The 14,726-nt window shown below is 37.9% G+C and overlaps 1 protein-coding gene across 3 annotated transcripts in view; it reads left to right on the top strand.

The window, feature by feature from the left end:
- Nucleotides 1–14,726, top strand: part of LOC119743083 (neuroblast differentiation-associated protein AHNAK-like) — a 46,710-nt gene that overhangs the window by 6,915 nt on the left and 25,069 nt on the right. For all 3 annotated transcript variants that reach the window (XM_038219432.1, XM_038219439.1, XM_038219446.1), the window contains exons 2-3: nt 4,960–5,037; nt 14,472–14,533. In XM_038219432.1, coding sequence (XP_038075360.1) covers nt 4,960–5,037; nt 14,472–14,533 — 140 coding nt within the window. The remainder of the gene's footprint in view (nt 1–4,959; nt 5,038–14,471; nt 14,534–14,726) is intronic.

Raw genomic sequence — 14,726 nt, 5'->3', positions numbered from 1 at the left:
GAGTCATTTGAGGATATTCTTCTGTCGCCACAACCGCACAAGAATAACCGGTTCCCGCTTCCAGAAAATATGCATGGGGACCGGTAGCTATATGCTTCTCGTGGCATGTAAAGCTTTGGATTGGACAACATTAATTTTGTGCATGCGTAGAAACAAAGTTATATTATTTTATAGAGATAATATTATTTTATAGAGATAATGAGATAATGTGTAGTTCTCAATTTCTCATGCTTAAATAAAATCAGTTAACTACATGGTATGCAGAAACTCTTTGCATGGACCAATTAAATGATTGTGATCGCAGTACCTCTTTGGGAATTACCATGCTTGAGCTTCCACAGCCCGCAATTAATTCGAAATTGTAGTTTTGTACATAATTAAAAGTGGGGTTTTTTTTCGTTCGCTGTCTATTTAAAATGAGAACATAATTAAAAAGAAAGAAGAAACTATTTTCGGAGTGAAATTCGATAATATCACGAACAGCAAACAGTATATCTTTAGGTTAAACTCAGAGGAAGCGACCCAGGTCGTGAAACAGTTCTCCACCTGTAATTTTAACTTCCGAATTTGTTCCAAATCCTGCTGATACGCTCATATTAAAAAACGTCGTGATATCAACAATTTTTGCAAAGCATGCATGCACAAAACACTCATCATTTTTAAAGAATCCTTATGTCTTATTTTGCCGAAAAGAATACTTTTGTTTTATATTTGGCATCTGCAAGTGCATCTCTCTGAAAAAAAGCTTTTAATATTGGTTTTATTAGTGTACAAACAGGTTCTCGGTCCCTATGTTATTGATTCTGATAGCGGGCAGGCCTATGTACAGTCTATACCTTGCGAGAACTGAATTTTTGACAGGCCGTAGATAATTCGAAATTTGTAGAGTTATTATTCAGCAGCTAAAAACTTGGGTCGATAGTGTGTTTACTGTGATAAATTATTATGCTAGTACATGTATATAAAGTCGCGTTTAGCACTCCCTTTCTTCCACGTCGGACACGTGTGACACTGACAAGTAACCCATACCAATGCAGGAAGTAATTTATAAACCACGATAATCCGGTTGATGATGGTTTGGTTTAATAGGGGAAAATCCTCGATATTATTGTAATGGAGGGTCATAATTGACACTACGTATAAAGGATTAGACTAATAGTATAGGGCTATAGGCTACGTTTCCGAATGATGTGACATTCAACTTCAAGGAACATATACCTACAGACATACTTTGGCCTAACTTGTCAAAGTGTATCTGAGATTTACATGAGGTTCTCTTGCTACATTTTCAATCCAGCTAAGTAAAATCATGGATTCCTTCCTCCACGGTAAAATGAAGCTCAGTTAAGATTGCTCTTTCCCTGACCCGAAAGCATGGTAACTCAATTTTTTTGTTGACAGAGTAGGTATGATGTACATGTTCAATACACGTTGCATAAGCGTATAGTGAAAAACCCGCCCGGCTCAGTGGATGCATGGAGTGTTTCCTACCTCCACGGTGGTTGGGTGGAGTTTATTATGTTGAGATGAAGGGTTGCACTATATTATGAGGTTTTGCAACCCCCTCCCCAAATACAGGTTAATGCACAGATCTGTTTTCTCATCGACTGACTGCAATAATTGGCGTAATGAGCAAAGCTCAATATAATCCGTTCATTGTATACTGCATGTTTCTTTTTCAATCCACCTCCCAAGAAAAAAATCCGGCGACAGATATATAGTTACTAACTTGCATTGCTAAGCATGGCTCCCAGTCCCAGCAACTTCAGATTTTAATGCTACCATAACTTTGATTTGTGATAAGTCTCTCTAAAATTTTTAATGGTTTAAGACAATAAAAGTTTATGTATTTGTTTTGGTGGAAACCAAAAGATGCACACACTCGCAAGCAATGAAAACCACTAATTACTTTGTGAATATATGTGTATATCGTGGCAATGTGCCTTATATATGACGCATGTATACACTGCATGCCGAAAGTTCCACAAACTCTTTCGAATGGTCACCCATTCAAAGTATTTCCCTAAGAATAGTGAAGTTATTTTTGTAGGAGAGAGTGTTCTTTTGTCCCAATTGTGTTCTTGGATCTGGGCCGTTTTGAACGCCCCTGTGCGGGCACAACTAGCTATGCCCGGCATGCTACTCTGGTCCAGCAACAAAAAGAAAACCTGACAATTATGCAAAACCACGATGGAGTGTAAATCCGGTCCATCGGTACCATTCAAAGTGTACCATTCATAGAGCATGCGCCCCGTAATCCTTTAGTCAAGTCGAGAAATGTTCGGCCAGCGCCCAAGAATGAAATAAACCCGGCCAACTGCTAGTAGTGCCACTAGATACTGCGGGGCTGCGCACCTACTGTAATGTAATCGCCTCTGTAATGTAATCACAGATTTCTTAGACCGCGTTTTCTGATCTGGTGCGGGGATCTCTTTACATTGCGCACCGCGTACCCCATTGGCCAGGGGCATTCATCGTTACTGGGGGTTTCGCATTACACCAGTCTACTGACCAATGGAAATGTGACCGAAAAAAGGGGCCAGCCTTGCGTAGTCCAGCTCAGGAATGCTTGAACCAGGGGTCAGATTGTGTGGGTAGGGCCGGCCAGCATGGCCAGTCAGTGTGAAGATTTGGGAAACCTTGACAAAGTTAGTGGATAGAATTTGAGGTCTTCCGTGGTACATGTTTCGACTCCGTACGCCAAGCTCAGGATATAACAATGTTCAAGTCCGAGTTCAAACTAGCTGGACCAGGGATGTCGTCCAAAGGTTAGTTGTAACTTTTATGTCGATCTTTAATCGAAAAAAAAATAGGAAACTGTTTACAACAGTTATTGCAAAACGAGATCCGAAACGAGGAGGGAAAGGGGGCCCGGAAAGAACAACCAGAGACATGATAGAGAAAGTACCACATGGAGCCGGGCTGAGCTTGGCGTTAGCGCGCCTTGTAGGTGAACCTCCGTTATCTGTTGTTTTAATCTATTGATTTGTTGTTATATTCTATTGAATTGTATGTTCTTGGATATATTCGAAAGTTAACGGACAGCTACAGTCGCTTGTAACAAAGACTAGTGAATTATTTTGCCAGTAAAGTTTGCGTTTGGTATACATCAGTGGTGCTTAGTGGGCCATCCATGTTTAGCGCTCAATGCATGCACGTTATGTACACGTACATGTACATGTACGTGGACCCATGCAGTCCACTTCACCATAACGGGGGTTGGGTGTGACCAAGGCCACTCCATCAACGGGCATACAAAATGTTTGTTGCATGTGAAGTTGCTCGGCACCGCATGCTTAGACTTAGAGCTCGAAGCTCTAAATGTAAAAAATGAAAAAGGCATCGTGGGTTTGCTGACGTTCTAAATGATCCTACTTAATTTGTGTTCTGTGTTAGCAATGAAGCTACTGGAGTAATGTAAGGCCTGATGCACTTTGTCTTTTTTCTTTCAAGTTTTGACCAAAATGAAACTAGTAGGAGAAGTGGTAGTAGTATTACCGACTATAGTTGGATCATAAACTTAGTGCGTCTTGTGGAACAAGTTAGCATTGCAATGGATTACAATTTAACAAGGTGGTGTCCAATTTTTCACGACTTATATGTGATGTTTATGAAAGTGTTATGCATTATGTAACTTGGCTTTATTCGGCTTATTTTACATGCCAGATTTTAAGCAAAACTGCAAGGGCTAATTCTGCTCATTGATCACTGCATGCAAGCCAATATCTTGAAGTGATACAAAGGAATATGCACAATTGATGACATAAAAAAATTAAGTAAGATGACACTTGAACCCTCTTTGTCACTTTATGTCAGATGGTTAGTGGATGGATAAAACATTAAAGGAAAATTATGTAGTTTTGTTAGACAATCTTCTTTAAAGTTTAACATTCAGTTTCGATTTTCCCTAACCATTAGTGCTGTCCAGTGAAAATGCCGGGTCATATTTCAATCGGGGATCACCTTATGTGCACAATGGTTTACTTTATCAGATTATCTAAAGATTGGAATTTGTACACGATATTCCCTGCTACCTTTTTCCTTGATGTGACATGACTTTGCTAGCTAAACGCTAGAGATAAATGCCTGAGCTCACATAATATATCTGTTATCTTAACATTTGAATGCCTTCTCTGATAATAAAAAAAATCAAAATGCAATTATTTACCTAGATGCTTATCAATTATATCGTGAAGCTAAAATTGTTAATGTGTTAAAAAAGTTGATTTAAATTGTTTAGGACATAGCTCAGTTTCTCCATTAGAGATGGTATTGTGTTAAAGAACACGGCCTACACTTGTAATTTCTTTCTTACATAGTCACACCTGACCTTTACTGCCACAGATATGAATGTTGTTGCCGTTTTTGTCAAGTGTGAGGATATTAAGGGCTTGATTTCTTATGAACCATGTATGTTATGTCTGCGATGAAGAAGAAACTTGCACATTTTCAAGAGAAACAAAAACAAATTAGTTAGGCTTCAGTCGCTTGAAGGTTCATTAATTAAATGTTGAGTGATCCCCGGTCATGTCAAGTCACCAGTTTAGATAGCTACAAAGTTTCAAGTAATTTTGTGTGCAAATCAAAATTGTTAAGTACAAGACCCTTATGAAAGACTTTTGGCGAATCATTAGTAATATGCTACATATCAAATAAAATAAAAGAAGTTTTCAAAAACTGAGGGTATTGGTTAAAAAACTGTTAAACTGTGAAATAGATTTGCAGTCATTTTGTACAAGACATGAAATTTATTCAACCTTGAAATCTGGCATGTCACCCATCCAATATCAATGAAACAAAACCAAATTATTTATGACCCTTGAGGCTTCGACACTTGGCCACTTTATTGTTTGTTAGAATTCTAAATGTAACAGTAACACGAGAAACAATGAATCCTGTCTAAGCAATAACAATAAAAAGAACAGTCTTTTAATATTTTACCTGTTTCTATCTTTGCAGTGGTTGACTTAAACATAGCTGCACCGCTTGCGACAGATGAAACAGAGAACATGGACTTGGATGCTGATATTGACGCTGGTAAGTGCCTATCAACAGAAAGTTAATCGATTTAGTGCCTTCTATAAGCCAGGTCAACTGTAGAAAGTTCGTAAGGAAAAACTGGTGTGGAAGTTCTTGAACTGAAAATATGAGGATTATGTATTTTTATTTCAGACGTCTTTAAGCGTAAGCTTTCAGTTGTTATACTGCCGGAAAAAAAATTGCAAGATTTCAATTTGAATCATGGTTAGGAAACTTTTAAAAATCCGCTAGATGTAGGGGTTTGCGCAGGATTTTGCGTACAATGTAGCTAGCCAAGTTACAGCCATTTCAGGTTAGGCTTGATGCACTTGGAAAAGTACAAAAATGTCTATTATTAAATGCTCGCATGGAGGTTTCTGAGGATTCAGACAGATTTTATACTAAATGTTGAAGTTTTGGTGACTGACTGGGATATGGAATAGGGTGTGCCTAAAAACTTATCCTATAAATAACACAAAGTTTTGGATACAGTCTGCTTTTTTTCAAAAGAAGCATTTGGTGAAAATGCTCAGTCTGCCTTTACTTTTAAGACCAATTTCAAAAAGGTAAAATTATTAAGAAAAACTTAAAGCTCAGTCGCTTTGCCTTACCATAAAAATGCTTTTTCATCAGTGACCTGTTAGTTACCAAGACAAGGGCATCTCTCTCACATTTATGGAAAAAATTAAGTGATATTTTGTGGTACAAGCATAGTGCGAGAATGCTCAGAATGGAAAATTGATCAGTGTTTTAAAATTGTTAGAATTTTCTTTTTTCTGGACGATAATTTTCCACAACTTTTCTTCTAAACGGTACATTGGAATGAGCATGTAACTTTGAACAAACATCAACCTTGAATGATCCTGAAGTGTGCATATTACTGTGACGTCATGATGACCTCATCAGGTATCAAATTACATGTGATTTTAGTTGGAAAAAGTGACCAATTCTTTTTACTCTTGAACAAACGATCAATCATGATCATACTTTGTTATCCGATAGACCATTCATTAATTGATAAACATTTTTTGTCATGTACATAAAGTCACTAGACCTTTACTGATGGGGCTACTGGAAGGTGAAAGTAAGGTGAATTCAAATATAGACAGGAGCCTCAAATCAAAACAAACCAAAAGTTCTTCAAAACTGTTCATGGGATGATGATAAAACTGGGTATTAACTTGAACCCTGGTCCAAAGAAGTGGTAAATTTTGTGACCTCATGATGACATCCCCAGTTATCAAATTACAATTGATTTAAGGTCAAAATGTGACTAAATAATTTCAACTTTAACTTTGCAAATTAATGGAAATCTCTCTCATTTTTGTGTCGCCTGAACAAAGTTTGGGAGACACTTACCACTCCTAAATTCTGTATGACCGTAGACCCGTATGACCGTAGACCTATATTAAACCTAACGTACCTGAATTTATCAAAATCCGCACCCCTGTTTTTATTTCGCCGGATTCAGGATACCTTCATATTGAACAAGTTGGGGGATTTTGATGGATTCAGGACAGTAAGCCTAGCGGTAATGCAGGATTTTGATGGATTCAGGATACTTCCATATTGAGCAGTTGCGGGACTTTGATGGATTCAGGATCTTAACAGTTTAACTCCTTGGCTGTACGTTGTGTGTGTACGAGGTATATGTACCACACTGGTGGATTCTGTTGGATTCACTGGTGGATTCTGATGGACTCAGGACACCAACAAAATTGATGGATTTTGGTGGATTCAGGATACTTTATTTTAAAAGTGCTCAAGGGGTTAGGCCAAAAAAAAAGTCTCCGGTTTCTGGTATGCGCGCGCGTCGCCGTAGCCATGCGCGTCGGCAAAATGAAAAAGGTTTTTTTTTCAATAAAAGATGATGTCTCAAAACCGCCAAACTCACTGGTTTGACTGGAATTCTGCTGCTGCACAATTTTAACGTGTTTTTAGATTGGGTTATGGTCGACAATAAGCTTTATGTGGCCTCTCTGGACTGCCATACATTTGCACCAAGTTTAGTCGGGCACCATTTGCAGTCATCAGCCGACATTGGAAGCAAAAAAATCAGGTAAAAAAAAAAAAAAAGCCGCGTCACCGCACCACTTTTTGGGCAAGCTCCATACCAGAAACCGGAGACTTTTTTTTTTTGGCCTTAGGGTTAAAGTTTAGAAAAAATGTATAACTTCTACATGCTTTCATGGATTTTGATGAAAGTTGGATGCAGTGACCCTTGGTTGGGAAGACACAATTCTTCATCGGATTACTGTGGTCAAAGGTCATGTAGGGGTCATCAGAGGTCATCGTTCAAATATATGCTTCAAATGTTCCTTTGCCTACAGAATTTGATGGATTTTAATGTCACTTGGAAGTCCTTAGGTGGGGGTTCATCACAACTCTTCCAAAATTGGAGGTCAAAAGTCATGTAGGGGTCATTTGAGGTCGTTTAACCCTAACGTACCTGAATCCATCAAAATCCACCCCCCTGTTTCGGGGGATTTCGGCGGATTCAGGATACCTCCATATTGCACAAACTGGGGGATTTTGATGGATTCAGGATTGGAAGCCTAGCGGAACTGGCGGATTTTGATGGATTCAGGATACCTCTATTTTGAGCTGTTGGGGGACTTTGATGGATTCAGGATCTCGACAGTTAAACTCTTTTGCAATGTTTGTGGTCAATTAAATACTGCTGGCACGAGCCCTGCCAAGTCTGTCACATACTGTACAAGCATGCACTGTACACACATGTACCAGTACTGGGTGGATGGGAGCTTTTGACTGGGGCTATAAATAGGCCTCAGCATATAAACAATGGATTGTGTTAATAACCCATCCAGACAATGAGTACCGAAGTGTGACGTCATTTAGAACCAAAAAGTGTAGTGCAGACGAATGGAGTACGCGCGCGTGTGGGTTTACGGCATAGATATAGAATAAAAAGACTAGATCGGCAGTGCGTCCACACGCGGGGACTTGCATGGAGGGTCACGTGCTGGAGGAAAGATACAAATAATGCGCGAAAACGTGACAAACGCAATGCCATTTACGCGCATAGAGCACCATGTGCATAGCTATTAATTATGTGTGCGCATCGCGTAAATACTCGGTACGCATTTCTTGCTTCGCGCGCGTTGAGCTAGGTCACGTGCTGGAGGAAAGATACATTTAGCTCCATTACTTTACGTTAATTTGTTGCGCATCTACGAGAGACAACCTAAATGGCGGAGATTTATCGCACAGCGAATGGACGCGTGTGGACGCGCTGCCGATCTAGTCTTTTCATTCTATGGTTTACAGGCTGAAACACGCGCTAATGTCTTTCACACAAATTTTGTGCGCGAGACATATTCACTTTGGTACTCCATGCTGGGGTCGCCATGCATCAATTGGTGTATTTTGATGGATCCTATGCAACAACACACATCACAATTTTCATGCGAGCATGGTATCCTGAATCCGTCAAAATCCACCAGAAATTTAGGTGATGGATTTTGAAGACTCTATGGAAAAACATGCTGTATTTTTTTTTTATGCCACCATGGTATCCTGAATCCGCCAGAATCCATCAAGACTTTTGCTGGTGGATTCTGGCGGATTCAAGATACCTCCAGTATCTACACTGGGGGATTCTGATGGATTCAGGATACCAGCATTTTTTTGCATAACAAAATTGGTGGATTTTGGCGGATTCAGGATACTTTCTAGTAAAAGAGCCCCAGGAGTTAGGGTTAAAAATGCACAGAATTTGACCTTTTTTATTAAGAGGTTGTGGAATGCTGAAAGTCGTTTTGTTTTTTATATTTTTTTTATTGTAGAGTACGTAGACCCATATATATCATAATGACAAAGTCCCATTCTTTTGTAATGTGCGTTTATATGTTTATAAAACTGAAATTCATCGAGTAATTTGTTGGTCGGCGAGCGCATAATTGAAATCAACAGTGGTCGGGTTCTTCATAAAATGCGCTCAGAAAGGAATGTGTTAGAAAGGAATGCCAGACACACACAAAATGACGTCATCACCTGAAAGGGTGCCCTCTAGCGGCACATTAAATACAGTTATTAACCTTTTTAAAGCTCTGGCAGGAGCTTCTACATGTCACTTGGTGGTCGATCGGTCGGTTTGTCTGTCTGATTGTCTGTCCCGGAAAATTGACCAAAAATATTCGACCAAAAATTGACCAAATGCCATGCCATCCTCAGTAAATGCACTCTTGACGAAAGTTGTCGGAAAACCGGCGTTGTCTCTATCGATGCGCACCATTTGCATATGTCTGTCCCCATAAAATTGACCAAAAAACGAGCCCCCTAAGTTTTCCATAAAATATAACTACCAAATTTTAATTGAAAGAAAAAAGCAAACAAAAGAAATGAAATACTTATAGGTCTGACAATTCGTAAAGTCGTTAATGAAAATTTTGTAAATGGAGGCAAGGTAATGTGCGGTAATGTTATAGTCACATGGTATCAGGGTTGGCAATTTTTTTGATTTTTAAAAAAAAATCCAAAAAGATTGGATTTATTTGATTTAAATCAGACTTTTTTGATGTAAACAGATGTTTTTGATTTTTTTAACTTTCAAAATATTGATATGTCTAAATATGTGTCTAAATCTCCCCATGCACCCTCCCACCCATCACTAAGGAGTTTACAGGTTCCAATAATACCCATCATCCACAAAACTCAACAAATTGATAAATGCTTTTGAAAAAATTGTATTGAATCAGTGATTTAAACAAATACTTGATTTCTTCTACATGTAGTCTACATCATTGGTTCAATGGTACATTAATACCGAAGACACTTTAAAGGCGTATTGCTTGATTGATACAGCTGAGTTACGTTGTGTGTGGATATGAATGAAAACTTGATTTATGGTACCTGTACATGGTATACAAAAAAATACGACACTTCTCCATGGGCAAGTTGATTTCATAAAAATGCTTCTAATTTCAAACCCGGAGGCACTGATCCTTGTGTAACTTGATTGATGATGGTCCAAGGTGGAGAACAGAAATCAGGCCTTCACCTTTAATAGGTTTTATATAAATCTCAATCTAAATTTGTAGGGAGAAACGTTAGGAATAAGACTATCAATTGGGACTTTTAATACACCTTTTGATGGTTCATGTCAGCCTACACCAGCACAGTTGATTCACAATATTACTGTAAACAGATCAAGGAATGATTAAAGCAAATGTGAGTGTGCTCTCTTTAAAATTAAAAACTTTGAAGAAAAACTTTTAAACTCAGATCTTGACTTAATCAAAACCACGATTTTGTGTAATTATGCAAAACCTAAATTGAGTCAATGGTGGTGAAGTAGGGGTGTTTCAATGTATTAACAACATCTTACACTTTGTAATTAAGTGGAATCAGTTGATTTAAATGATTAAAATGACCCTTAATCAATTGATTTTGCCAAAAATAAGATTTTTACAAAAAAGTGATTTAAATCAGTGATTTTTATAAAAAAATCATTTGATTTAAATCGCGATTTAAATCAGTGATTTAAATCAATGTGATTTAAATCAGCCAACCCTGCGTGGTATATAGCGCGCTATTTTTATGGGAAATTTAGGGGGCTTATTTTGGTCAATATTCAGTGTGTGGGACGGCGGCCCGGGCTTGTCGCGTACTTGCGGACAATGATTTCATGCAAGACTTTCATGCAAGGCGGCCAGCGCTTATTTTGCAATCATGCTTGTTAACTTAAAACCACTTGTCAACATTTTACCAAATTGCTCACAGATATTCTTTGGACAACCGCAAATGACCTTGCAAGGTTTCAGAACCATGTTATCATCAGACTGGACATTATTGTTGGGAGAATTTTAAATTTATCAGTTTTTTTTTTTTTTTAAACAAGTCCATCTTTTGATCCGTGTCAATGACTATGTTCTTAGCACAAATAATGATATCCGGTACAGTGTTGACCTTGAGCATCAAATGCTGTGATGTCATCAAACCGGACATTGGATGTGTTATTAACACATGTATGCACTTAAACATTTATTGTAATATCCATATTTTCAGAAGATCTTTTTACTTCATGATGAACATGTATCCTCTCTGAACTAAATCAATGTTCAGTTTGCACATTTTTAACTGATGACGTCATCGAACTGGAGAGAACTTGTACTTGTAAACAAAATATACGTATATTTGTATATTTTTGTTTTAAAATAAAACAAATGGTTCCACTGGGAAGCCTGAATTTCATGATTTTTTTCTGTTCTGTCAAAAATATTCACATCTTATCTGGGTAGTGCCCATAAAATTAGGCTTTTTGGTCTGCCCGACCATCCTGCATTTGTAACTCAACAAAAGTAAATCTCTATTTAACTTCTATTTTTTACAGTTGAAACTCCCTTTAATAATTAGATTTCAATGTTGTAGATTACTTGTTTCAAATAGATATATAATCTTAAATTAGTCAGCGTTTGGCACATTAAATGACTGATCTTTAACCTAATTTTTGTCCGTGAGGTTTTATTACTATTATGAGAACCTTAACAGCCTGTTAAAAATGTAGACCTTTGAACTTTCACTGAACTTGTCATTTTCAAACAAGTGTGACTGCACAATAAGCTCTGGCCGTCTTGCATGAAAGTCTTGCATGAAATGATACCATTACTCACTTGGTCATGATTGTCAATTGAAATAAGGATTTCCCAAATTGTTGCAAGTCGCAAGATGCAAAATAATAGTGACCTTCATAACGCAACTGTATCCTCACTCCTATGCCCTGAAGACTCATTAAACTGACACAGGGCCAGAGGCAGGGGTGATGTATAGTGACAGGTGTTTAGAAGCCTCCTAAGTTCGTAGTGCACAAAAATACCACGTGACTATAACATTACCACACGTTATCTTGCCTCTATTCAAAAATTACTTAAACAATGTTACAAATTGTTACAAACAATTTTTGTCAAGTATTTAATGTATTTTTTTTTTGGACGGTTACAATTTGGTACTTACAGTTTGATGGGTGAGTTAAGGGGTTCGTTTTCCGTCATTTTTTGGGGGGGGGAGGGACCGACAGACCACCCGAGTGACTTGTAGAAGCTCAGTTGTCGGAGCTTAAAAAGCACCCGCCACAGATTTCTTAACATAACATAAATATTTACAATGAAATTATTGAAATTGCACCAAACCCTAGAAACTGTGCATGCATTAACTGTTTACACACAGCTTGCAACAGTTTGCCATCTGTTTACGCAAAGCCATCGTTGAAATAAAAAGTAAACCAGGTCTAATTTACGTTTATAAAGTTAACTCCCTAAATCATCTTTCAAAAACACTTTTGGGGGATTGTGTATGCATGGGTTATTCTGTTTTACCTCAGTACCTGTGCCACAAGACCGACTTGGTCCAGTTTACTTGACATGTCACACCACCCATTCACTGGCCATACAAAGATATGCTACCTAACATGTTGCATGGAACTGAAGTGTTGTTTTCTCATAGAGGTCATTCATAAGTTTAATTTATACAGGATAGTACCTACAACTACAACCACCATAAAATGACAGCTCAAAGGTATACCTTTGATATACCTTTGATAGACTATACTCTATAGTGGCCCATATAGTCATGGTAATGTTCATGTATGTTACATGATGTATAATGGTTTTTAAGGTTTTGGCCAAAGAAATGTTATGCTTTGCTGGCTCCTTCCCAGTCTTCACCCTACCCTGACCATCCATGTCTTTATAATTTTAAGCAAGTCGGATCGGTGATTGTGCAATTTCTTTTCACCTAGGGGAAAATTCAGTGGCTGAGACGCATGAACTGTAATAAATAAAGTACAGTTTAAAGTCATAGCCATAACTAGTAAAAACAGTCACTTGATTGGTTTTGACTGTTTGTTCAATTTCTCAGCCTTTAGGCACACCATGGCTAAAATTTGGTTGGTGGTTTGTGAAAAAAAAATCATATTTATCTATGCTTCTGCTGGATGAGCACATAGAAGTAGCAGGTCATGTCAAGAATTAAATACTTGAGGCAAAAGGTGTTATCTTAACCCATTGGTCACTGTAACCCTTCAAAATCCAACTGCATGTTTTGTTGAAATCTGTTGGGGTCAGACTCATTTATGAGCAATCAGACAATTGATCTTTGAATGGTTATTAATCGAAAAATATTTTAAGTTAAACGTTTACTTAACCAGTTGACTCTGCATTTATGATCATAGAAAAGAAAATCATGTTTAAGGTGTAGGATTTCCCTGGATCATTTGAAAATCGCCTTCACTCAAAACTGCTCAACAGCCGCAGTCTTGTACATGTATTTCTTATGTCACACTTGCTTTTCAGTAAATGCTCACATTCTTCACCTAGTTACAGGGTTCAATTGAAGATTTTACATTATTAAAATATTTGGTGAATTTTTATTACAATGATTTCTCTATTACTTTTTTGGAGTGTGAGATTTTCTTGGGAGATTTCTTGTTTAGTTCACTGAATAATTACAATTGTACATGTATCTGGTCTTATGATCAGTCAGTTTTCAACTCCAAATTAACTTAAATGTAGTGCATATAGCTAGAAATTTAAGATTCAGAAGTAAGATAGGATTGTGAATGTTATTTTCACAATCTCATTCCCTTCGTGGACACATTGCAGACGAGCAAACCCCATGTATTGTACACAACTCTACGACGTATACAATAACACAGAGTTAGCTATAGCCACAGCGCGATCATATTACAATCGCCCAACGGCAGCGCGTTGACCACACACAGTCAGTCATCACGCCACACTGAGCCAGTCAGGTTCCTAGTTACGAATAACAGTATAACACTATGGCCTACTCATTGAGCCAGGCAAGCGACTGTGACACAGCGAATGTAGCGTTTGAGATAAACCATTTTCACTTTCGTCACGTTCATAAATTTGGCCCAAAAAACGGCCATGTTGAACTAAGGGATTTCCTTAAACGAATACGGAGTAAAGACTAGACCTTTGATATTTTTAGGCAATGAAAATGAAATGTTAAAAAAGCGTTTTCACAAAATAGATCGTTTTTGTGCCGGAATTATAGGGGCGTACATGAAGGCACTACTACACGGTAAGTGCATTCGATCACGTTGTCGCGTGCAGGATTCACTGCATAATAGACCAACGCGAAACAGATTCTTTTCTAGAATTGGTCTTGTGATACTGAACTAATATACACGTTTGGTACAGACCAAAAGCTTGAATAATGTCTGTGGAAACCAAAAAGCATTAAAATTAAGACTTGAAAGCGGATGTTTATTTTCCAACATTTTTAACACCCCTATTTTTTGAATGGAAGAGGCACACAGAAGGCCATTCGCGCTCGGCTGTGGGGCCCCCCTCCTCCCTCCCCTGATGTGACCTGTGTGTAGTGATCTGTTCACACAACCCCCCCCCCCCCCATATGCATGTATATAGTTGATGAATAATTGATGAAAGTTTTCGTTGCATTTCTTGTAGGTGGAACTTTAGATGTATCTGGTGAAGCCTCGGGAGATTTTGGTGGAAGTGCTGGCCTAAAGGTTAGTTTATCATTTTGAGCCTACTTCTAAAAATCACATATGCAGTTATATGTACATGTATATCCCAAAAGACACCACAGTTTGATCTGAATTCAGAAAAAAACTGCATGAATTTGCCAGCATGATAATGAAAATCAAATGGTGCATTTGGCCAGGAAAACCTATAAACTTTTAAAAGATATATATATTTGTT

This window comes from Patiria miniata, unplaced genomic scaffold (genome assembly GCF_015706575.1).
Source record: "Patiria miniata isolate m_02_andy unplaced genomic scaffold, ASM1570657v1 HiC_scaffold_11, whole genome shotgun sequence".
NCBI classification, from domain to species: domain Eukaryota; kingdom Metazoa; phylum Echinodermata; class Asteroidea; order Valvatida; family Asterinidae; genus Patiria; species Patiria miniata.
The sequence above is the reverse complement of the archived record's forward strand: the minus strand, read 5'-3'. Positions and strand labels throughout refer to the sequence as shown.